Consider the following 26340-nt stretch of genomic DNA (forward strand, 5'->3'; position numbering starts at 1 on the left):
ACCAGCAAATGTTGATCAAGCCCTCAAACAACAAGCCTGGAAGGATGCCATGACAGAAGACAATCACTCCATCTTGAAAAATGATGTTTGGGATATAGTTCCTAGACCTAAGGGGAAATCAGTTATTTCTTCCAAATGGTTGTTCAAAATTAAACACACTATAGATGGTAGCATAGAAAAACACAAAGCACATTTTGTTGCAAGAGAATTCTCACAAATGGAAGGCATTGACTATGAAGAAATGTTTGCACCTATAGCTCGATATACTTATGTTTGAGTTGTTTTAGCTATTGCAGCAGCCAAAGGCTGGAAGGTTTACCAAATGGATGTGCAGACTACATTTCTAAATGGAACAATAGAAGAAAAATTCCATCTAGAACAACCTAAAGGATTTATAGTTCACAATGCAGAAACTTATGTATGCAAACTAAAGAAGGCTCTATATGGACTCAAACAGGCTCCCTGAGCCTAGTATGAAGGAATTAACAAATACCTCATGAGATTAAATTTCTCTAAAAATGTTGTTGATCCAAATCTCTACTATAAATATATCAATGGTGATTATTTTAATTCTTTATGTTGACGACCTTTTACTTATAGGAGAAGATCATCTTATTACACAATGCAAGAGAGATTTAACTTCAGAATTTGAAATAAATGACCTGGGAATTCTTCATTATTTCCTAGGACTGGAAGTATGGCACAAACTTGATGGTATCTTTCTAAATCAAGGAAAATACACTATTGATATACTCAAAAGATTTGGAATGTTGAATTGTAGACCTATGTCTACTCCCATGGAGACAAACTTGCACAAAATAAAGGAAGCTACATCAAAATCCAAGTTTGTTGATCCTACACTCTATAGACAAATTATTGGATCACTTATGTATTTGGTTAATACTCAACTTGACATATGTTATGCTGTAAACATATTGAGTCGGTTCATATGTGAACCTCGTGAGATTCATCTTGTCGCCGCTAGACACATTTTGAGATACCTATAGGGTACTATTGGATACGGCCTCAAATACAAGAACACTGATCTTGAACTATATGGATTCACAGATTCTGATTGGGTTGGCTATATGACAAATCGTAGGAGTACATATGGGTATTATTTCAGTTTAGGATCCGCTATGATCTCTTGGACAAGTAGAAAACAAACCTCCGTTGCACAAAGTTCTATTGAAGCTGAATATATTGCCGCTACATTGGGAATGAGAGAAGCTATATGGCTCAAGAAGTTGATTGTGGGACTATTTGGAAAACCTCTTTTGCCTACTACCAGTCCATGTGATAATCAAAGTAGTATCAAGCTCTCTGAGAATCCAGTATTCCATGATCGGTCCAAGCATATTGAAATTCCTTTCCACTATGTTAGAGATATGGTAGAAAGGAAAGACATTCATCTAGAATATATCAACACTGGTGATCAAACTGCAAAGATTCTCATCAAGCCTCTTTCCAAAGTTAAAGTGGAGCACTTCAAAAAGAAACTTGGTATGATTGAAATGTAATTGAGACTCAATCTCTAAAATTTATTTTATGTATAAAATAATATATATTCAAAGATGTTCAAATGTGTAAACTCTTTTGTCATATGTGTGACTCTATGACTAATGAGCCCTCTACTTGTATACATTACATTAAGATTAAGATCTTTCTGATAATGTATACTTGTATTAACATTGTGAAGTGACGACTTTACAATGTTTCCTATCATGATGGATTTTTCATGTGACGTGATATCCTTTGTAGGCATGATAGTAGGATCTCTTGAAACATGTTGATGAGATATCATGAGACGTGATGTTTTTCAAATCATTATGTTCCTCTTGAGATAATCATGGTGAGACACCATGATATGTTATGGTAGAAATCATGCGACGTGATGTTAGTGCACATACCATAACAAGGAATATATAAAAATCATGTGGCTCGATATTCGTTATACTCCTTGATATCACAAGTGACGTGATATCTAAAATTTATGCTTAGTTGTCTTCCTTAGCTAAGAGGGAGTGTTTTTGAAATAGCGTCAGTCAGAGACTACAAATTATACATGTATGTGTGTATGTCTTACATACACTCACATACATATATAATCGTAGTCTACTACTGCATCTGAAATCTGATCGAGCACTTCACACCAAACTAAGATAAAATCTGTACATGTATATTTGCATTTGATTCCTTACATAATGCTCTTGTGATCGATCATATATATCTCTCTTATGTATAACATAAACAAGTCACAAATTAGTACTAACTAACTAATTTGATCCTGTAGGAAATCAGATTAGCTAGTTAATACTAACTAATTCATTTTGAAATCTCGTGACTATTGATATTAAAGGATTGTGACCCTTCTATGAAGGCGTTCATTGGAATCATATACATGCACACCAATGCCTGAAGTATTGACATCAAAATTAATAAATGTTCAACACCTTCAACTACAGATCAATAAATATTATTGTTCACTATCGTTTGTATACCATCTGATATTATATTCCTTCCATATTGCATTCGCAATACTCTGTGATTAAATATATTGCAGATTGAGTCACGGGATTAACATATTGCATATCTATTGTCAGAGATTGTTATATTGCAGATCGATGATCAAAGATCCTCCGTATTGCAGTTTGAACTTTCACATACAAGATGGATCAGTCAATCTGAAGGTATTATATAGAACACATTACTCAGCATTTGAAGAAGGTACATACTACTCTCCTACCTTCAAGAATAAGCACAAATTGGTTAGTAAACTATGATTAAAGTTTAAAAATACAACAATCTGATAGAAGTTTGATTCCTTTACACGACTAATATCCCTTTCTTCCTGAAGGATTCTAGTTTAGTCAATTTTTCTTTGGGAACATGTATATACATGGGACAAGCAAAGATTCTTAGATGGCTTAAATTTGGTTCATTTCCTGTACAAACTTCTTTAGGTGTTATATTCTCTAAGATTGAATGAGGGCATTTGTTTTGAATGTACACAGTTATATTTGAGGCTTCCACCCAAAATGAGATATGCAGATTTTGATAATGCATCACGGCTTTAGCAGCTTCGATAATGGTATTGTTATTCCTTCCTACGACTCCATTTTGTTGAGGATTATAAGGTATTGTACAGTCCCTCTTAATCCCAACGGAAATGCAGAAATCTTTAAAGTTTTCAGAGATATATTCACCCCTATTATATGATCTTAGAGTCTTTATTTTCTTCCCAGTTTGATTTTCCACTAAGGCTTTAAATTCTTTGAATTTCAATAGTACTTCATTTGATTCTTTAAGTTTTAGAAAATATATCCAAGTTTTCCTAGAGTACTCATCAACAAAGATCATGCAAAACGAAAATCCCAATAATGAGGTTATTGACATTGGACCACACAAATCAATGTAAACTAGTTCTAGTACAACTTTTGACTTGTGTTCACTAGGAGGAAAAGACCCTTCTGAGTTTTTCCCTGGAGCACATCGTTTACAAGTTCCAACATGGTCAAATTTTAGATGGCGTAGTCCTATAGTGATTGTTCCTATAGAAGGTAGGGCTCTAAACCAAAGATGTCCTCATCTTCTATGCCAAATTTCATTAGAGTCTAATACTTCATGACTTAGTGCATGTTTTTGAGCATTACATAATTTATACAAACTACCATCTCTAGATCCTATAGAAATAACATTCTTTATGTTAGAATTTTTAGGCTAGAGTAGAACTTTATCTTCATGGAAGGTGACGTGATATCCTTGATCAAGTAGACCTGAAATAGCAACCAAATTCCTTTTGATACTCGATACAAAAAGAAAATCTTTCAATTGTAATGTAACTCATGTTCTTAACTGGATTCAACAGGTCCCAATTCCTTTCATTGGATAGGTAGAATTGTCTCCGATTGTAACTTCTTCAATTGAGTGTCCTTCAAAGATTTCAAATTTATCCCTAAATCCGCTTATGTGTCGTGATGCTCCACTATCGATTATCCACGTATTTTTGTTTGAAAATAGCTGACCTAATAAGGCTAAGAATAATACAGTATTCTCTACTTCCTTGACTTCAGCTATGGTTGCTTGAGCTTTCTTTCTTTCCGGGCAAAACCTGTGAGTGTGTCCAAATTTATCACATTTGTAGCATTGAATCTTGGAGAAGTCTTTGTTTTTATGATTTTGATTGTCGTTTCCTCTCTTCCTTTTGAACTTCTTTTTCTTCCCTTTGTTGCTTCTATTAGCATGTAGTGCTTGAATCTCTCCCTCTTTTTTTGGACCCATCCCTGTTGTAATTAGTCAAGATTCATCTTGAGTACAACCATTCTTGATTTTATCAAACTTAGTTAGAGTAGGATGAGCACTAACCCCTTGAAAGAAGGATTCACATGTAGTTGGTAACCCTGTAAGAGCCATCAAAGATAATTCTTCATCATTTACAATATTTTCGAGAGTAGAAAGTTGATCTCTTAATTCTGATATCCTCAAGAAATATGATGTTACAGTTTCTCCTTTGATCATCTTGATGTACAGGAGTTGAGTTTTCAAAGTAAGCAATCTACTAGTATTATTGATTTCATATGAGTTTTGAATAGTCATAAACATCTCATATGCGGTTGAAGATTTAGCTATATATGGAGGAATGTGATCTTTTACAAAATCAATTATAACTTACATGGCTTTATCATTGTGTCTTTTCCATGCTATTTTGTCAAGCTCATTTTCAGGCATGGATTTGTTCTCTTCCACATATTGCTCTAATTTGAGTTCTATAAGAACAATCATGACTCGAATTCTCCAGGATATGAAGTTTGAAGCTCTGTCAAGTCTGTCTTCTAGCTTGACTCCGTTCACCATTATTGCTCTTATGTAAATAATTTTAAGAACTTCTAAAGTTGATTTTACAGTTTGTTTTTAATCTCTATCTACCACCCTTGCTCTGATACCATGTTAAGTAATATCGATTAGTGATACAGAAAATATTAACTTTTATTTTCTGTCTAGATGATAACTTTAGATTTTATCTGTGTAATGTATATTCTTCTTTCAGTATATAATTCAATATTACTGATTGACAATTTTAGATTTAACTGAGAGATTAATATATATGAGACAATATATATTCAGAACTATATATTGTAATCCCTTAATAGCCAATGATGATAAAATACTAAGTATGAATATGACCGAATGCTTGTAGAGATTATGAGATTGTCATTGCTATTGATCTCATACCATAGCAAGCACCGATAGTATATGTATGAAGGTGACGGGTTATGTCCTCGTAGGGGCATGACCCTTACGTGGCTTATGCCACGTACGATCATGAGCCTACATGAACATAACCAATGGTCATGTTTAGTAAACTTAGTAATCACTAATAATATGCACACTGTTTGGTGAATAGAACTTATCATGCTTGACAAACATGGTTACAGATAATATAGGTATCGAAAATGCTTTTTCTCATGTCTCCGGTCCTATTAACTATGATGCCCGATTATTGGGTGAGTATAAGAAAATTCAACATTCTGCTTTTAAGCATACTATGATATATATTAATATTATATTGCTCATTGTGGGGTGTGTGTGTGTGTGTTGAATGCTTCAATCGGAATGAAGCTATATTCTTAACAAGTTTTAGTGTTCATGTCTTACCTCTTAGCATTGTAGGTGGGTAATGTTGGTTCTATTGCTTCCTTGGTTTGATGGAGTGATCTATGTATTTAGTATTTGATCCTATGTATTGGGTGATTGAAGTGGTTGGATACCTATGCATTTCAGTGAGATGGATCATTTACCATATGGGCACTCTTCCATTCCTGTTAAGTAACCTGGATCGGTTTCTACAAATGTAATTACACTGCCATTGTTATAGGTATTTTCCAAATGCAGATCTCAATCTCTTATTAATATAAGAGTAGGAGACATGTCTCTATGATTAATCATTATTAGTTAATATATATTAACAATATAAATCACAATATAACATATGAATTATATATAATATATATGTATAATATATTATATATGTGTGTATAATATATTATATATTATATATATAATATAATATAGATTTATAATATTATATATATGTAGTATAATTATAATAAATATATATATATATATATCAACATTGTATCTTACAATTAAATCAATCCAACAGTAGCTAGTTTCTTAACACTCCCTCTTAGCTAGGGAGGATTTGTTATGGAACACAATATGCTTTCAAGCATATGGAGATATATCATTTCAATATGATATTCCTAGAATGGCATATTTATGGATATCAACATAAATCCACCAACACACACATATATATTAACCTATATTACATATGAAATTTGCTTCAATTCACTATGAGGCTAAATTTCTCAACACTCCCTCTTTAGCAAAGAGAGAAATAAATCAATTATAAATCAAGATTTGAACACCACCTTAAGTGTGGTTTATGATAGATTTGAGTTAAGGTGTCCAACAAGATCCGGCCCGAAGAACAAAAAAAATTTGATTTTCATGGTGTCCAGCAAAATCTGGCCTCAAGAACCATGATGAGTTGATTATCAAAGTGTCCGCCTTAAATCCAGCCCGAAGAACCATGATAAGTTGGTCATCAAGGTGTCCGGCTAAATCCGGTCCAAAGAACCATGATAACACTTGCTCTAACATATTTGGTGTTAGGAGATAGATCAACTATTGATAAAGTCGTCACCTTACAATAGTTACCTTCCGGTTGATATGTTCGTTATCATGACTTCCAACACTCTGGGACAAGAACTTAATGAAGTCTGTCATGATAACAAGTCTACCATTTATAAGATCGTCACCTTACAATGGTTACCTTTTGTTTCTATATGTCAATGAAAAATTGTCACCTTTCATTACATATCATATGTGAAATAGTAACCACCATGAACCCACTCAAAGAGTGGTACAAACGCTTCAACCTTAATTTTCTCTCACAGAGAGGAATGCATTACAAAGAGTTTCAATTAGAACTTCTACTCATAGAAAAGATATCATTCACAAAGGAGTGCACCTCTAAATTTTCCCTCTGAACATGATCCTAGGAAGTCATTTCCTTTAGTTACTCCATTAGAAGCTCTCCTCACTCAAGGATGCCTATCGAACTCCCTCTGAATCTGATATCAATCTTTTGACTTTCTAGTGATAAGTCGTTATTTCCTCATGATGTACACATTGGTAGGCCCATAAAGTCACACACATGTATTTTTCAGACACCCTCTGAGTATCAATCTTCTAAGCTTTTGTGTTTCTTTAGATGTGTCATACTCCCTCTTAATGTGGAAGAATTTCATAATCTCAATCTTCAAAAGATGTTTTCTTCAAGAGCCTCACTTTATCCATCTTGATCATCAAGGTCTTTGGAGCTACTATCATTAAATTGAGTCTACACAATATTTGGTAGCATATATAAAGTACCAACCTTCTTTTCTTGTAAGAATATCCTCAACATAAAGGAAAAGATTAAGGCAAATAACTCTTATAGTATGTATAGAATTACAAATAAGAGAGAGACTACAAAGAGTAGATAAATGTAAAAGATACGAATACTTATCTGCACATGAAGAATCAAAAATTGTCTTCTTAAATTATTTGATAATGGAACGTCTCCCCTCTAAATAAGGTTTAAGTAGGAATGGAACATTGACTATTATTCCCCCGCACCGCCCCCCCCCCCCCCCCCCCCACCCACAATGTAAAATTTCCACTCATTCTTATATTGTTGAATAATTTTATCAAATATGACAACTCATTTCTAATTTCCAACTTGCTCTTTTCGTTCATTGAAGGTCCAAACATTCATTTAGCTTAACAGTAGAAGTGAACATGTCCTTTCACTTTCTCAACTTGTCCACAATATACCAATATCTTGATTGAGTATCATTGTGCCACATGAATGAATCTACAACTCATATGTCGAGTTTCATTCATCAAAGAGAGACTCGCAGATGGTTCAAATGAATACTTAAAAGCTTCATTAACATCTCATAAAAACTCAAATTTCCTTTCATCATGCAAAGGTATTTGTTTGATCTTTTGAGTAAACCTATATTATGCACATCTTGCAATCTATGTATTCCAAACTTATACCATTGGTGAATCCATCACAATGTGGTTTACTCCCTCTGAATCAATATGGTCGAGATCACTGAAGGCTGACTGAATCATATTCTCTATCTGTTTCCCTTTCTTTCAAGGTTCCCTCCAATGAGATGTCAAGCTCCCTCTTAATTTTAGTCACCCTCTTCCTACAAGAACATTCTTAGAGGAAAAAATCAAGGTACATAGCTCTTATAGTACAAATAAGAATCGTAAGATTAACCAAGATGTTAGTAATTAACTTGTGTCCATTATTCACAACAACATGAACAATTATAACATCTCTTTCCAAATTAAGATAACACAATACTTAATTTCTATATGTATGTCTTTCCCTTAGATAACATATTCTCCTTGAAATTCAATTTTATATATATATAATTCGATTCATTTCATTTAAAATTCAATAACAATATTAGTAATTCAAAAAAATACTATTATATTTATTATAATATATTATAAATTATATCACTACAATTTTAATACATTCCATATTGTAATGTAAAAGAGAAAACTTAGATAAGATACCCCTCCTTTTATACATATAATAACAATATGAATTAATTTATAATATTCAAAATGACAAACCTGTTACGTCCACCTACCTTGGTGGCAGGTTTCATTGTCCTTTGTGACATCCATGGGATGACATTTAATTAAGTTGCACTTTCCATTCTACTACTTTCATTTCATTGTAGATATAAATAGTACTAGCGATATCGCCTACCTCTATTCCCTTATGGGGTCCACGTTGTGCACTAGTCCTTAGCACTTTACCCACAGTTTGTGATATTTATACAATATTAGGGTTGCACATTACCTATGCTCTTTGACTCCTTGATCACAATATATCCGCTTCAAATGCAAGTACCTAAATTATGATGTGTTCGACACCTTTGATGGAAATCAAGATTTTATTATTTTATTTCATGGCTCGCGAATATAAAGTCACTTGCTTTTAAATATGGTTTTTGCCTTATATATTTTTCTTTCCTAAATTCATTGATGAACGTGTGCTATTAATTTGATGTCTTGAAGAAAGAGTATTGATCTTTTCAAAAAGTATTATAGTCCATTTTCATCGAGACTTGGTAGCAAGTACACGTGTTTTATTTTGTTGTCCAAAATGAATTTTTTTTTCTTAACATATATTTTCCCATGCTGCCCATGCATAGTTTGATGATTAGTGGTGGGACCAGTAACGGTGCATGCTTTATTAAATTTCATTTTTATTCTCTTTCTGATGCCTTTCATATGCAATTTTTCTCCACTTTTTGTACCATCCGCAGACATCAGCATGGACTCTTTTGTTTTACTTATTTTTACTCTATGTTCTTCAAAGTTTCTACCCTCCATTGATTGACGGTGATTCTTAGTTTCATTGTCTTCTTTATCACCAATTATTCTCTTTTTGTGTTTCTTTTACTAATATGCATTTCATTGTTGTGTATCGGTGCTTTCCCTTAGTCTTCACAATGCTTGAAAATCGATAATTTAGTTCTACATTTGATGTATGGAAAATTTCAATGCCTTTATATAATAAAATCTGATGTTTATTCCTTTTATTTTGAAATATATGTATAGAAACATCAGTGCGATCTTATCATTGCAGCTCCCATTTTCCAATATTTTCCTTTAAAATTGCAGAATCATCCCTGTCTGAGACTTACCCTAGATATCCTCCATCAATGTGTCTTCCTATGATCTAAACTTTTTATCACTACACCATGGTGGATTCTCAAAATTGGTAATGTTGAGGAATGTGCTCCCTTGCACCAATTTCATAGATATATAAATGGGAAGAATTAATTACTTATTTTGTGTCCCCATTACTCTTTGCTCGCTAGGAGCATCGTATTACGGTTTCTGATTTTTCAGTAGCAAAAACTTTTGAATCGTAGAAGCGACGACACAGGTCATCTTGTTTTACTTTTATTATGATCAGATTGGCAAGCTCTAATTCCAACAGGATGGTTGGTTCCAAGCTCGAATATTAGTAGTAATGTCCTTTATTTATACTTTCTAAAATATGCCTTAAAATAGTATATTCGTGTTCTATTCTTTGAATTCCCTTGACAGCTTCTTATAAATTTCATGTTATCAAATGTATCAATGGTTTGTGCTTGTGAGTGACATATTCTATATTTCATTTACAGTTTGGCTCTGATACCATGTTAAGTAACATGTATCAGTTTCTACAAATGTAATTACACTGTCATTGTTATAGGTATTTTCCAAATGCAGATCTCAATCTCTTATTGATATAAGAGTAGAAGACACGTCTCATGAAGAGACATGTCACTATGATAAATCATTATTAGTTAATATATAGTAACAATGTAAATCACTATATAACATATGAATTATATATAATACATATATATAATATATTTATAATATTATATATATGCAGTATAATTATAATATTATATATATGATATATATATCAACATTGTATCTTACAATTAAATCAATCTAACTGTAGCTATTTTCTTAACACTCCCTCTTAGTTACGGAGGATTTGTTATGGAACACAACATGCTCTCAAGCATATGGAGATATATCGTCTCAATGTGATATTTCTAGAATGGCATATTTATGGATATCAACATAAATCCATCAACACACACATATATATATTGACATATATTACATATGAAATTTGCTTCAATTCACTATGAGGCTAAATTTCTCGATAATTCCTACTTTTGGAGGCCACAAAGATATTTTCCATCTTCGATTGATCAGCTCTTCAAACTTAACCTTCTCTACCTAATCATACTCTATATAGTGGAGGCTCTCCAATTCAGAAGTTTGCCAATGTTTGCAGCTTTATGCTTCAGTGGTGTTCTTCATGATCACCCTTTTTTTCCCATCTTCTGAGACATTCTTTCCATCTCTTTTTGAAGTAGGGTTTTTCCCATATGGTTCTCTCTATTTCTCATCTTTACAAAGATTTGGTTGTGATTGGATACCTCATAAGGCCTTTTCCTTGGAACCCAAATTTACTTTCAGTAGTAGTTTCTAGGTTTTTAGTTACTCCCTAAGTTTATCTTAAGGGGGGTGTTAAGAGTAATAAAGTGGTTTCTTATTAAATCATTTTGAATTAATCATTGTCACTTATTATCTCTAGTTTTCTTAAGCTAAACTTTAGGCATATTCTTCTATTAATTATTATCATACAACCTAGGTTAGTACCCTTTTAGGGTTTTGATCTCCTTCATAAGGATTGATCGCTCTTTGTAACATTCATTCATTCAATACAATTTGCAATTCTTTTTTGCGCATCAAGAATGTCTCATCTTCTGTGAATCTTTGAATTCGAGCCTCCATAACTTTGCTCCTCTCTTTCTATGGCAGGTGTTTGGATGCAATGATTCTTGGAAGCTGTGGGGTTGAGCTTTCATCAACTTCAACAAAGTCCATAGCTTAATACTATAATAACTATTAGAGATGGTCTGATAAGGAACATGTGAATCCATCCACGGGAATGGGGCTCTAATGCAAGTTCTAGATTTGTTCTCATTCTTTTACAACTGTTTTGGTTAGTAGGAAACATAACTTCAAATTTGTACATAAAATAACCTCCTTTCTGACAAGAGTTGTAATTTTTGCATTGGTCCAATTTATTAGATAAGTTTCCTAAGGTAGGTTCAAGATTTCAATGATGGAACATTAACCTAAAGAAAAAGATACAAAAACAAAGAGCAATAGAGTTCTGGATGACTAAAATCAATATTTGTTTTTGACATCCACTGTATAGTCTGCCACAAATCACCAGCAAAATAGCATCTACAAATTTGTAAGTAAATCAATTTCCCTAATCAAATCCACAGCAATGCCTCCTAAGAGAGATGAAGCATATGTATTTTCAGTCCTTGGGTAAATCACCCCTCTAGACTGATCTACAAATTAATATATCAGGATGTCCTAATAAGTTCTATGTAGTCTTCTTCATCCATTTATGTATTTGAAGTCTCCTGCCTTTAGATATTATAGCTTATCGTGTTGCAGTACTAATTGAGTAGCCATAGACTGCATAGGTCTCAGAATATCTAAACATTGTTTACACACCAATCTTACATAAGTGGTGGATAGTGGAATGTAGTGCAATAGAAACCATTGGTCCTAAGGATATCCTAAATAACAATAGATAATGACCACTGACTACCTGAACTTGATTATCAACATACATCTTAACAATGTCGTTGAAAAGTGTATATTTAATTCAATTCAGTAAAAGTAATCTCAAATGCCTACATCATTTTGAATTCTTTAACTGACATGTACAGTAACGATTGTAATAAATTAATTGATGCAAATATTTACAAGACAAGACGAACAAGAAATAATACTATTACCTTACTTATTTTTTGAGTTTGTTTGTGAAATTTCTATGCAACTTCACTTGCTACCAGAATAAGCAAAACCAGCCTCAAAGAAAGGATTCTTATGAATTTAATCCATGGAAAGAATGAACTAAAAATAAATAGTCTTGAATGGCCAATAAGTGAACAATGCTTTTGAAATTACCTTGGACTACGATGCAACCAGCTGCATGATCCCAAATCTTCTCACGGTAGCCTGGATGTGGAAAGCGGAGATATATTGTTCCATCTCCCCTTGCCATTGCTCCATATTTTGCCTGACTGTCTAATCTGACTGGAGGTGCTTTAACCCCTAGTATCTATATCAAGGATGTCAAGGATATTTTCACAGAAGCAATAACATTAGTCTACAGAATATAGAGTTCATGGTTTATATGAGAAATTCAACTGCAACAGTAAAATAGCAACCTTTGCTATAGCAGCTGATAAGTCATGCCTGGAATGTTTTTGCTCATATGACTCAAAAAAGGATGCTTCCTCGGGATTTTCAATAGCACTTACACATATCTATACAAAAGCAGATCAATTCAACAAAATACGTGTGAGCATTTTGACAGAACTTAACTGAAACATCCTCTGTTAATGCAATCCATCCAGTTAAAAGATTCTTCTAGCAAAGGCTGTTTATATTTTACCGGTCTCCACAGCATTGAAGATAATGAACAAACAATAAACTTTTTGGTAAAACTGAGCTTATAAGTAGATAAATTTCCCACCCTTTTGGGTTTTATTGAACCATCCAGTGATTGCATTAAAGCGCCATCTCCTTTTGTTGCAGAAAAAATACAACCAATATTATCAACTGAGGGGTTAACACTGATGCTAACTGATGTGCAAGGCAAATTTGGGCAGCCTAGGACACCCAAAACAACATTACCCTCATCCAACAACCCCAAGGCTATAGCATATTGATCTCCTCTAAGAAATCTGTAAAATATACTCACATCAATTATAATTATACTACATACAGGTACAGTAGCAGGAAAAAAGAAAGTAATAAGCACTTCACATAAGACGACAATGCACACAAAATTGATAGAAGAAAGCAAACTAACTGAAAGCATCATTGGAAGTAAATTATAATGTTGATAATGTGTAAGGACTATATACAAGACATCAAAGAACTGGCTACTCACAGGTTGAATAAAACAAATTAATCAAGGTCACAGTAATCTCATACAAGTGGAAACATATTTTCCTGGGCAAAAAAGGAAAAATGAACACTAAAAAGACTAGAAGAAAGCAAATGAAAAGTAGACAATCTATTGAAGATTATGATGAACAAACTACAAACATCAACTACATCACTTAAAAAAGAAAACTCTTATGAAACAAAACTACCACCATATCTCAAAAGAAAATTATAACTCCATAGTTACATTCTTGTGACATACCCTTTTGTACCATCAATGGGATCCAAAACCCAGTGCCGACCATTAGGCCCTCCTTCAGATTTACCTTTATCAATGGCTTCAAGTACATCTTCTATAGTCAACGGAGAAATATTATATGTACCATCGAGAGAAATTGTTTGGTTCACAAGTTCAGTGATGCGTTGTGCCACATCATGTGCATCCGTTTTCCGTAAGTCTCCTGAATCCTGAAAGATATATACATTTTTTAGATGTGCATTTTTCAAAATAATGACTTCAAATGTATGCTGAAAAACAAAAGGCCCATTGTATTGAGTAGCCTCAAAGAATTAATTCATGAATTTCACATCATTACAAAGTCAAACGGATATATTGAAAGAAATGTTTCGAACCTATGCGTATATCAGTGAATTTGAAATAGTCTTACCTCTTCTGCAACCATGGAAAAGGAACCTGGGGGAAGTTCTCTTTCAAGTACAAAACTAATTATAGCCTGAGAACCTGAATAAGTCAAAGAAAATAATATGAATAATTTCATTTACAAGAATGAAAGCTATTCAATTAATTTAAAAATTTTCTAGGTAAAAGATGATAATGTGAGACAATGAATTCTTTTAAAATAGAGAATCCTCTGACATAGTCTCCATAAGACATCAGGGAAAATGTATGCACAATAGAAACACATTTCTTCCTTAAATGCAAAAAAAAAATGCAACAAATATTTAAATGCAGTTCTTGCATATAATAAATTTCACTATGAAAAGTAATACTTAAGCCTCTAATGTGATGTCCCCATTTTTCCCAGCATCAGAGTTTCGGGGATTAGCCTATCATTGTGATCCTCGTAGGCTAATTATTGTGAATAGAGATTCTTTTGAGACAGTGGCTTGGCTTGGGAGGGTCTTATCTTCTCCACAATTTAGTAAGCTACAGGTTGGTCTTCGTTTGGCTCGATTGGACTTTGTTTGGGCTTAGTTTTGTGTACTTACTATTTGTGGTAAGTTGGGTGCTGATAGAGATATTTTTGGAAAGTGCATTTGGTCACATGGAGAAATAATAGGTATGACTCCTATTTCAGACAACATATTTAAATGATGACTATATTGAGAGTTGTTATATTTTTAGTGGCCAAATTATTATTAATTTATTAAATGGCGTATTATAAAGTTATATAACTTTATAATTTCACTTAAGTTAAGAGTTGATTTATCATTGGAAAGAGCTATTTATTAATTAGTTAAGCCAAGTCAAGTAAAAAAATCTAATGGAAGCTTCTAATTAATGTTGTGTGGTGAGGCTTCTTGAGTAAAGTTACATTTTGGCAACAAAAAGGGCATTTGGAGGTTATAAATACAAGCCCATTTGTTGAGAATGGATATTTTATTTGCTTTTGTTATCGTTGTGGCTTTTTCCGAGTTCTAATATTTTGTGGCCCTTGCTAAAGTATAAGGGTTGAGTCTGAGAAGTTCTTGGCAATTGTGCGAAGTATACAATTGGCCAAAATTTCGCACTGTATTTGTTGTAGCTAAGGAGAATAATCTTGATTATTATATACTTATTGAAGCATCTGGCTAAAGGTTTGGAGTTTTGGAGCATTGATCCTGTAGCTAAGGTATTGTGGATCAATTTCTTAAGGTTTGCATCTTCCATTTCCGTCATTATTGTTGTTTGGAAGAAAGTGTGTGAAATTCTAAGATGTAATTTGATTCAATGCTGATGTAAATTGAATTGAGAGATAAATATGTAGCTCAGTTTTTTTAAGTTACACGGAATAGTAAATCAAATGCAAATCTATCATTCTCATTGAATTGAGCTTGGTCATCATCAGTGTTGTTCAAAAATTGCCTAATCTTGGCGAATGTGATTTAATCAGCCTTGGAGTTCTTTTCAGTAGTATTGGCATTGTATGCTAAATGTTTTGACGTAATGTCAAAAGTCAGAAATATTAGTATTTGTTAGAGCTATAGCCAGGCAGGTTATTACATATATATATATATATATAAGATGGTCATAGAAGAACACACATATTTAAAATGTTGTGATAAAATTCTTGCAATGTAGTGTATGAGGAAGTGACCTATTGCTACAAGTATGTTACTCCACTGGGGACAACCCACATTTAATCCCCTCCAAGCCACATGCAGTGTGATTGATTACATACTTTCTGAACAAACTGAAAAGAAGTCTACAAATATTCAAAAAATAATAATCTTGCAAAGTCACTAGAGAAAAAATATGATCTAGTTAATTTACAAACCCATGAATTTTTCAATTATTTGTGATTACCCAAATTATAAACATCAAAACAGCTCAACAAACAAAAATATATGTAATTTTATCTTAAATATAAAATTTAATTTTGCATAGGTTTTCAAGCGATGGCTCTGCGAGATGTATCCAATACTGTGGGAATTAGGGTTTCTTCTCACCCTAAATCTATTGGCTCTCACTGTTCACTGGCCATACAGCCCAATCCCAGCTTGTCGAGAAAGGATTTGAAGGTGAATGGATCCGTTTTATTGGAACAAATGCAACGGCATGAGATACACTTTGAATCTGGTGGGACTTTCAGTGTCAAGGGTGTGAATAAATGTGTTTCCATCTTAGTTTTGGGGCGACAGTCAGGGGTTTCCCAGGGGGGTCATTGAATCGAGAGGCCTTCTTGTTTTAGGGCCCTCTAGCATTGCAGAGTCGTGGGAGACAAGCTTGAAGGAAAATGGATGCACATAAAGTTGAGATGCGTGGAGGAATGTTATTGGCGGTTGCATGTTTGGCAGGGATCGATCTGCTAAAATGGGGGGTGTTGGTTGCATGCAGATGAAACTACAATGTCCAGCCTAGAATTAGTTAGGGTTCTAGAAAACACATTCGGAAACTAGGCATGTTCCCGCCTCCACCAAAGCATTGTCAATGAACCTAGACGCTACAGCGGATGAGGAAGGTATCTCATAATCTCTCAATTTTTCAAAGATGAGTCGGATAGTACATTTTAGGGGCTTCTAGCCAAGTCTGTGGTAATTACATAACTAGATCTCTATCAACTAGGAGCTCATCCTCACTAGATGGGTTCAGATATACCGGCTGCAAGGAAGAGAAATATGCTTTGATGTTGAAATCTTGACACCCATTTTTAAACCCCAACTCTGAAGTGTTTGACAAAATTTCAATCTAGGAAGGCTCCCAAATCTGCCCCTTCATTTATGGTTTGATTCTTGCCTAGAGGTAATTGGAGATTCTTTGGGAAAAAATTTATTGGTTGATGAGAAGTTGTCAAATCTATATCACTCAACTTGTGCGCGTATTTTAGTTAAAATGAATATTGTTGAGGGGCTTGTTGCAGAAATTAAGATAATCACCTCTAAAGGTTGTTGGGTCCAAACCTTGGATTATGAAGGAATCTCATTTAGATGCAGGATTTTTTTCAAATTGATTGTATGGCTACACAATGTAACAAAGTGAGAACTCATAAGGATGTTTCATGGTGGAAGAATGTATCTAATAAACACTATACATAGTTGTCAGATTTGTACCTTGGAGGTTGGATCTGGATTCGGATCCGATCTGGATACTAATTCGTGCCTAGATTCGTGTTGATCCAGCCAAGATCCATGTTTCTCCCCTATCTCACGATCCATGCATCCACCCGAATCCACATGGTAAAAACATGGATCATGCCCAAATCAGCATGAATCTTGTAAGGATCTGCATGAATCTGCGAGGATCCAGCACAAATCCACAAGCCAAAGTGTTTTGGAATTGTAAAAACACGGATCGTACCATTAGTAAACTACAATTTGATATAATCTAAAATGAAATGATACAACGCACACGCACACACACACACACACACACACACACTATATATATATATATATATATATATATATATATATATATATATTGATATTCAAACCCACCATTAATAAAATAAAATATGTGACACTGAATATCAATAGCAATTGAATTAATCCAAATCCAACGCAAAGATGATTTAAAATATCACACCAAATTGAAATGTATATTGAATAACTGGGATCCTCATTGGCAGTCAAGCCTAGTCCTAAATATTATTTCTCTTATAATACACACACACACACACACACACACACACACACACACACACACTCACAAACACCCCCGCGAACCCAAATGGGAAAAAAAATTGTCTGAACCCAAAAACCCGAACCCGAATCCGTCCCCAAGCCTAAACCAGCAACTTAGTGTTTTTTTTAGTTGATGTCTCAACTAATTGGAGTTGGTGCTTCAAGGAGGGTTGGTGCTCTCTGTGTATTGGTGCTCACTAATGTAATCTAGGTTGATGCCCAGTTTGTTAATGAAAGTTTTTGTGTGTCCTAGTGTTTTTTACCCAAAAGGATTTTCCACATGAAGTTCATTTTTTGCATCTTGATATTTGATCTCATTATGTTTTATGTGGCTTCATGTTTTTAAAAATTCAAAACACTAATTCACCCCTCCTCTCAATATTTTATGTGTCTTCTTCAACGCATTGTCCTCAAACTAAGATAGCTCCAAGCTCCATGAACAAGGAAGAAGACCGCATCCAAGCTCCAAAACAAAATGCCTTCAGCAAGTTTACATCCACATGTAACAACTGAGATTCCATATGGGTGAATCAATTAATATTGCCAAGAGATGTAAACACCTCTGGTGATAACTATTGATTCTTTCAAACCACTACTTGTGATACCAATCTTTCACACCCAAGCTGAGACCAAACGATCACAAAAAGTATTTGTTTCCTCTTCCATTTTGTGTATGATCATTAGTATTCCTCATGTGAGCTTCCCAAACTAACAGTTGTGCTGCAACAGCAGCCATGTCCAATAAACACCATTGATCAACCCTCCTTGCAGACCACGTCAAGCATTCTACTAGCACTCAAAGAGAGATAATTAAACAACAAATAACAGATAAGGGGCACAATATGAAAAACATCCAGCGATAAGCCTTAGTTGACCAAAAAATCCCACCCTTCGGTGCATACGTTTTCCATGACCAATGCCTTAAATATCCATATTTGGCTCCAACAACAGTTTCCAACAAGAGATATATTTTCCGTCCAAGGGCAATAAAAATAGACTATTATTATCTACAAATAGTCTGAATTTCTCTTCATACTCAAATGTTTGCCAATAATGATGTTCCAATCTTTATCTAAAGCTTCCCTCCATGATTCACTGAAATTTGTTTCGAAAATACTTCACAATTCTCCCAAAAATCTCAATTGGTAAAACTCTGTGAGATCTTGACATAGGGGCTAGGAACCCTTCTCAAACTACACACACAAATCATCTAAAGATTTTACTTAAAATCTGATATAAGTAATTGTCCTAACCCAAAACACATACAAAATACAACTAAAATATGCAAGTGAATGCAGAAAATCAGAAAACCATTTCTAATTGATCTTAAACAGATGTTCATGAAATGAACAAATTACTTAGTAATCATGCAAATGCATTACATGACAGCTTTATTGACTTCAAACAGCACTCCAAAGTCTAAACTAGCTTCTTAACCTTCAACCTGCAACAAGATTCCACATGGCTCCATAGAAAAGCTTCCTACTTCATCTTCAAACCTGCAATTGACAAATTTCTTCCTCCCTTCAAACTTCTGTCCCAAAAATCTGAAAATGGGAATCCTTCAATAAATGTTGAAGCTTTCCTTTTAACCACAATAGTTACAAAAACTCCTATAAGGTAACCTTCCCAAACCAAGAGGGAAATATTCTCACTTTAGAAATTACAGTTAATGCCATTACATGCGTTATCAACTCCACCTCCAAACGTGCCAATAATATCAGCCAACTTGACCACCCACTGCACACAACAAGATCGTAAAAAAGAAACTTCCCAATAGCTCACTCTTGGGCATCCAATTTTGAGTTTATAGCATTAAGGAAAGTATCTTTCTTTTTGCTACTCCAAGGGTATATCCTTGCAGCCTAGCCCAACACTCAACCTTCCTTGCCTTGGCCTTACTTATTACCAAGTTAAAGTTCAGGAAGGGGCAAGCTGGGGTGAGTCTAATCCCCTAGGGGTGTATGTCAAATCACACAACCAACATGCACTAGGTAAATCTGTCCACTGGAATCAAACCTGAGACCAATGGGGAGCAAAACCATGGCCCAAGCTCTACTAAACATGTGGGCTAAGGAAAGTATCTTTGACTCAATGCAAGTTGCAAATTACATTTCCCACACCTAAGAGGGAATATTCCATATTTGCTTCTTGAAAATGACAATTTTAATTTAAAACTTCTATCCACCATGGATGCTCTTGCATCAGACACCACCCAAGGTAATTTGAAATGTTTCATGAGTTGAACTCAAATACATTTCAAGGCCTTACAAAGCGTCCACAACTTTATTTAAACCCTTGGGTTCAACACATGTAAATTACCTCATATTTAGTGATATGTACAAACTACTCCTATCGCACAGCTGCTTCACATTTGGTGATTTGTTTACAAAACCCCTCTCACAACACATGTAAATTGCCTCTGGCAAATTATTTACAAAACCCTCTTATAATGCATGTAAACTGCCTCACGTTAGGCAATATGTTTATAAAACCCCCTTACAATGTTCGCAAATATAATTGGAATTGCCCCCTTCGGTGATCTATTTACAATCACACAAACCTCATCTCCTCAAACCCTCTAAAATGTTCTTCTTACAAGTTGCACAAAGTACAAATGCATGCAACAAAACTCACACGCTCCACCCTCGAGTCCTGGTGTAATTTGCATCCATCAGCATTTCTACCTGCACACAAAAGAAAATCAGCTCTGATACCACTGATGCAGGGACTAGACACCCTACTCAAACCACGTATACAAATCATCTAAAGGTTTGAATTAAAATCTGATATAGGTAATGCTCCTAACCCATAACAAATAGAAAATGCTACTAAAATGTGCAAGTAAATGCAGAAAAATAACAAAGCTCTTCTAATTGATATTATACAGATGTTCGTGTAATGAACAAATTACACAGTAAATATGCAAATGCATTACATGACAGTCTTATCCAGACTAGCTTCTTAACCTTCAACCTACAAAAAGATTCAAAATGATTTCATACAAAAACTTCATTATCTTCATCTTGAAACCTGCAACCGACAAATTTCTTCTTCCCTTCAAACTTCTCTCCCAAAACTCTGAAAATGTGAATCCTTAAACAAATGTTGAAACTTTCCTTTTAACCACAATAGTTACCAAAACTCCTATGTGGTAACTGTTAGACCAAAATTGCCTCCCGCCAAAAAAGAAAATTCAAATAATGATTTGTTTTAACAGTCACCTGGGATTCTCGTGAAATGATTTAACGTTAGTCATATTCTTTGTTTCATGTTATGCCCTTAATATTTTAAGTCGTGACCGTGCGACTCGCATGGTCGCAAGCGGTTGAATGCTGACTAAGGTTAAGGCGGCAAAGATGCGCTTTGCTTTAATTTCGCTCGATCGCATGGTTATGTTGACATACTATGGTTTGAGTTGTGACAGCGCGGCAAAGCAGATCTCCAGTGTCCAAGACATATCCTACACCATTAGATCATTCAAATCTACGACCAGCGCATGATCGCCGCAGATTGAGAGGTGGCTAAGCCTTGAGTTGCAATCGAGCAATTCCCTTGTTTCGCTTAGTCACAAGGGTCAGATAATGATACTAGTTCAAGATGTCGAGGTGGAGATGACCAGTGAATCTCAGTTTCACAGGCAGTAACAATTATTAAGGGAAGGTGGTGGCAAGGATGCAATCATGAGTGATTGAATGCAAGACACAAGGCTTAGACCATTGACAGGGTGGCATAACAATGAGAAATGCTTGGTCCACATAGCAGAGCTTGATGATTAATCCGAGTTGACTAAAATCACGGTCGATTTGGTGGATTGGTGACAGCAGAAGTAGTTCCTTGAATGAAAAATCTAATCTTTCTGATCTCCTACAACCACTTTCATTGATCCCTAGGCCTGATAAGTGCAAAGAAATGCTCCACCGCCATTTATTAATCCACTCATTCAGTCAGAGATTAAATAACCATCACTCCTGACCTCTCAGAGAATTGTTTGGTGTGGAACTGATCCTCTCATGAGCGGATTTACTCAATTGGCACATCTTTCAGCTTCGCAGTAACTATTCTCTAGAGATTTGATTGTAGTAGTTGAATTTTACCTTGTAATAGAAGTTATCTAAGTTATGCCTACACTATAAAGGCAAATTTTGTACTCTTTCTTAGGGTTGGATCTTCTCTGTTTCTTTAGTACTGCCTTGGCATACAAATGTAAATTCCCTATTGCCTCTAAGTTATATGACTTCTTGCCTTATCTCTTTCAACCGTCGTCGTAATGTGTAAATTTGTTTGCCTCTCTTCGACATACTGCAAATATCTGTAATCTGCACCTTGTATCTTTTTGGCCCGTGAATGACAAGAAGTGAAGTATCTTCCTTATGTCACTCATATGGTTGTTTGATCTACGTGTAGTCTACATTTCAAAGCAAAGTTTGAATCCATACATTTTTAGACTGTCATAATAATAGCATTGTACATGTATGGGTAGAGACTGATCTAGACACCCTATTTTGGTGCATTGCCTCTTTAGAGTAGATTAGGTAGTTGCTCTTATGTATTCTTTCTCCCTTTTCTCTTTAAGAATAGTTTAAGTGCATCCTAATAGTAGAGGAAGCCGGCCTTCTTTGGAGATTCAACCTCATAGTTCAAGTCCCACAGCTTGGAGGTTGTTTCCATGTTTCACGAGGCTATCCTTAGGTAAGACTTTGGACAAGGGTGCAAGCTTTTGTGACAACAGTAACCTTCTCAACCAATAGGGAAATATTCTCACCTTAAAAATTGCACTTAATGCCATTCGATGTCTTGTCCACTTCATCTCCAAACATGCCAATAATATTAGTCAACTTGACTACCCACTCTGCACAAAAGGATCTTGAAATAAAGTTGCCCAACAACTCACCCTTGGGCGCCCAATTTTGAATTTATAGCATTAAGGAGTGTATCTTTGACTTAATGCAAGATGTAACTCACATTTCCCACACCCAAGAGGAAATATTCCGTATTTGCTACCTGAAAATGCCAATTTCAAACTAACTTCTATCCACTATAGATGCTCCTACATCAGATCCCTAAGTGAAATCTCAAACTGCTAACTAAGGTAGAATAGTTTCACTCCCGAAGCCAGTACCCATAAGGTTTCCATCCTAGCATTTCCAACTTCAAAAAGCCCTCCAAAATCCAAAGAAAATCGAATAATCCAGGCTTAAAAACATAAGCCTGGAAATCATCTTTTATAATAGAATCTAGATAACTTCAAAAAATACTTTTCTATTTCCCACACATTTAAAAATTAATTTAGCCCCAAGACATAAAGTGGCATTAATAAACTACTTAAGTCACTTTGTAAACTTGTTAATAAATTGAATAATATTATTGATTTTTCTCCTTTAGCTCTCTCATCCTGATGATGGATGTGTGATCCGAAATGTTGATGCAAAAACAGGAACGCAATCTACCTAGAAAACACAGCAAACATCGTAATGGAGGGAGTTCTAGATTTTAGTTAGTTCTAGTAGGTCCATCCCTTATATATGTGATATGAATTGTGGAAAATTACTATCTTCAATTTAAGGAAGTCGCCCTACAAGAATTAACTAGGCTAATTAGCATCTTCTCAATCATTCTGCAAGAAAGGACATTATAAAGTTAGGAAAGATCGAAAAGTACTAAAAATGGACAACCACTAAGACTATCTGTTAACTGCAACAAAATCATGTTTTAAGGAGGAAGGAAACCAAAGAATCAAGAGCTACATGATGTCATTTTCCAAGCCGAGGTAAACAAAATATTGTGCCCTAAATCAATGTGCACAATGTTAAACTTTGCTAAGACAAGATGGTATCTAGCTACAACAAGGATAAAAGCATATCATTTGTTAGGTACATGGATCACAAGGTTCAAATCACTTACTCACATGATTTTATCAAAGTTCTTACAGTACCATATACAGGACTATCAATACAAAAGCCCACATACAGCAATGAAACAAAAGCACAAACAAAACTACGTATTCACACTCTATGTACTGCAAATATTACCAAACCAAAAATGTGCGCAAGGGCAATCAAGGGCTGAAAAAGAATATTTGGGCACAAAAGAATGATGTTGTGTGGAGATTGTTTGTAAGAGGCTGCTTTGTGATTCACAAGCCTCTGATATTATGGTGTTGATTGCAGACTATATGGTTGAGCTGAGCTAGATTAAAATCTACATTGTGAAAAGTTGTCTGATCATTTTCATGAATTTATTACCCTAAAACAGAACAGATTTTATATAAGTCGTTAAACCATCAAACTGTTGTTAAACGCAATCTATACTCAAGCCACACTCAACCACAAGCTCTAAACAGGTATTAACTATGACTCAACTATGCTAGTTGTCTTCGCATTGAATCACTGGGAGGAGGAGGTACTAGTACTCAATACAAATCAGTGAACAATGAAAAATTAAGCAGCCCTGTATTGTATTGTGCTGTACTTCCCTCCACCTCTCTCCCCATAGAGAAAAGAGAAGCATTGGACTAGTAGTTGTCCAAGGCCTCAGCCACCCCAATAATTCAAAGGATAAAAAGAAAAAGTTCAATAAGAATTTCAGAACGCATAAACATTGAATTACAATAAATATGTCAATTAATAAATACACGCAAATAAAAAGGCATTGCGAGTTATTTACTACTTTTGACATATGTAAACAAACCAGTATCGACGCTTTATGCTAATATTGAATGCAAGCGATCTTAGGTTTAGCAAAAATAAACACATTTTCTTAACATTATAACGAAATACATAAATTGCACGCTGATGGCAAAAGTATTGGCTAAACAAAAGTTGATTTCAAGAATTAAATGTAATATGTTATAATGTTAAAAAGAATTCACAAAACAAGTAAGCACATTGACGAGTTTACTCAATTGACGCAGAGTCTGGAGAGAAATCATTCAAGATACCATAATCTGCAACTGTAACAGGAGAATTGTCCAACTTGGATTGAGTATCTGATTGTAAAAGGCTCCTCTGCACTCCCTGAAGATCCATATTATGTCAAAGAAGCAACATACGTAGTCAATATGCTGTCGACACGATTTGTCAAAATTTATAAAGCATTACTGTTAATGATTTCTTTTTTGTTTGCGTTGCTTTCCAATTATTATCGACGCTACAAACATAAACACATAGAATACAAAACTACAAAATCATACATTCACTATCAAATCTCAATAATCAAGTAAATACATACGACTAAGACCTCTCCAAATGATTGTCTTGCAAAGTTTCAAAACGCATTTGAAATGAAAGACAAACATTAAACAAAACTTTCTGATTGCTAGAAGAATGACTAGATTTTGGAATCTATTGATACCAGTCAATTATCAATGGATGATTCAGAAACATCGTATAAATGCTTGCATCGATTCATATAATGCCTAATTAGAAAATTCCCACAATGTGCCTAGAAGAAGAAGGGCAAAACCCGAATATGTATGATAAATTGGACTGCATGACTCTACTTACATATAACTAGAGAATGGGCCCACGATTCAAGATGAATGGAAGGATGAAGCTTTCCGAAGAGAAAATACCTGACAAAGACGAGCTGCCAAAGAAACAGCCTTGATTGCAATAGCCAGATCTTGCTCGTAACCCATCTTCACCCTAATTGTGCTGCTTCTTCTACACCTTTGATTCGATGCCAAAAATGATGGGTAAAGCAGTGGTGTTCTGCTACTACTTGAAGTCCTTGAAAATACGTTTACGCGGTTCGCACCAAATATAGACATAGCCCCCGCTTCTCCAGCATATCTTAAAATTGATGTCCGCATGGGCCGCCTTCGGAAGGCCAACGTCTATGCAGGGTTAGGAATAAATTAAAAAATAATAAAAATAGTACTAGAATTTTCATTTTTAACTCGTTTGTTAGTCTCGCCTAGCCATAGGGGGAGACTACAGTTTTCATGTTCCTATTTCTTGTTAATCTATATTTCGAAAATTGTGTCCAACAATCTTAATCTATTCTCTTCAAAAAAAAATTCTATTAATGTTTCTTTTCTTACATTTATTTTTGTTTAATTATTGATTGTTGTGGTATTTGTTGGTAGTCTTTTGATTTTCTATTTGCAAAAATTCATATTATCACAACTTTATTTAAGCATTAGCTTCTTAGACACGTCTTCTGCATGTGCTTCTACCTGGCACTTGTTTCGGAAGGTGGATGTCCACAAGTGAATTCTTTTCATGACACGTGTTCAACAAGTTCTATTATTTACAATTTATTCGTATCAATCTTAGAGGATCTTAGAGCTTATGTACAAAATGGACGTGTTGAAGATGTAATAAAATTAATTGAGGCACAGTGATTTTGGGC

At 34.6% G+C, this 26340-nt stretch overlaps 1 protein-coding gene across 1 annotated transcript in view; it reads right to left on the bottom strand.

The window, feature by feature from the left end:
• Window positions 1-25718, bottom strand: part of LOC149531750 (3'(2'),5'-bisphosphate nucleotidase 1-like) — a 59483-nt gene extending 33765 nt beyond the window's left edge. Inside the window, exons 1-7 of the mRNA XM_089811898.1 lie at window positions 25559-25718; window positions 24926-25001; window positions 14310-14383; window positions 13904-14109; window positions 13226-13436; window positions 12918-13016; window positions 12655-12808 (exon numbers count right to left, since the gene is read on the bottom strand). Coding sequence (XP_089668024.1) covers window positions 12655-12808; window positions 12918-13016; window positions 13226-13436; window positions 13904-14109; window positions 14310-14383; window positions 24926-25001; window positions 25559-25624 — 886 coding nt within the window. The 5' untranslated portion in view covers window positions 25625-25718. The remainder of the gene's footprint in view (window positions 1-12654; window positions 12809-12917; window positions 13017-13225; window positions 13437-13903; window positions 14110-14309; window positions 14384-24925; window positions 25002-25558) is intronic.
• Between the last annotated feature and the right edge of the window lie 622 nt (window positions 25719-26340).

Source organism: Cupressus sempervirens, chromosome 11, assembly GCF_028749045.1.
Source record: "Cupressus sempervirens isolate cs-2001-9-10 chromosome 11, ASM2874904v1, whole genome shotgun sequence".
Lineage (NCBI taxonomy): Eukaryota > Viridiplantae > Streptophyta > Pinopsida > Cupressales > Cupressaceae > Cupressus > Cupressus sempervirens.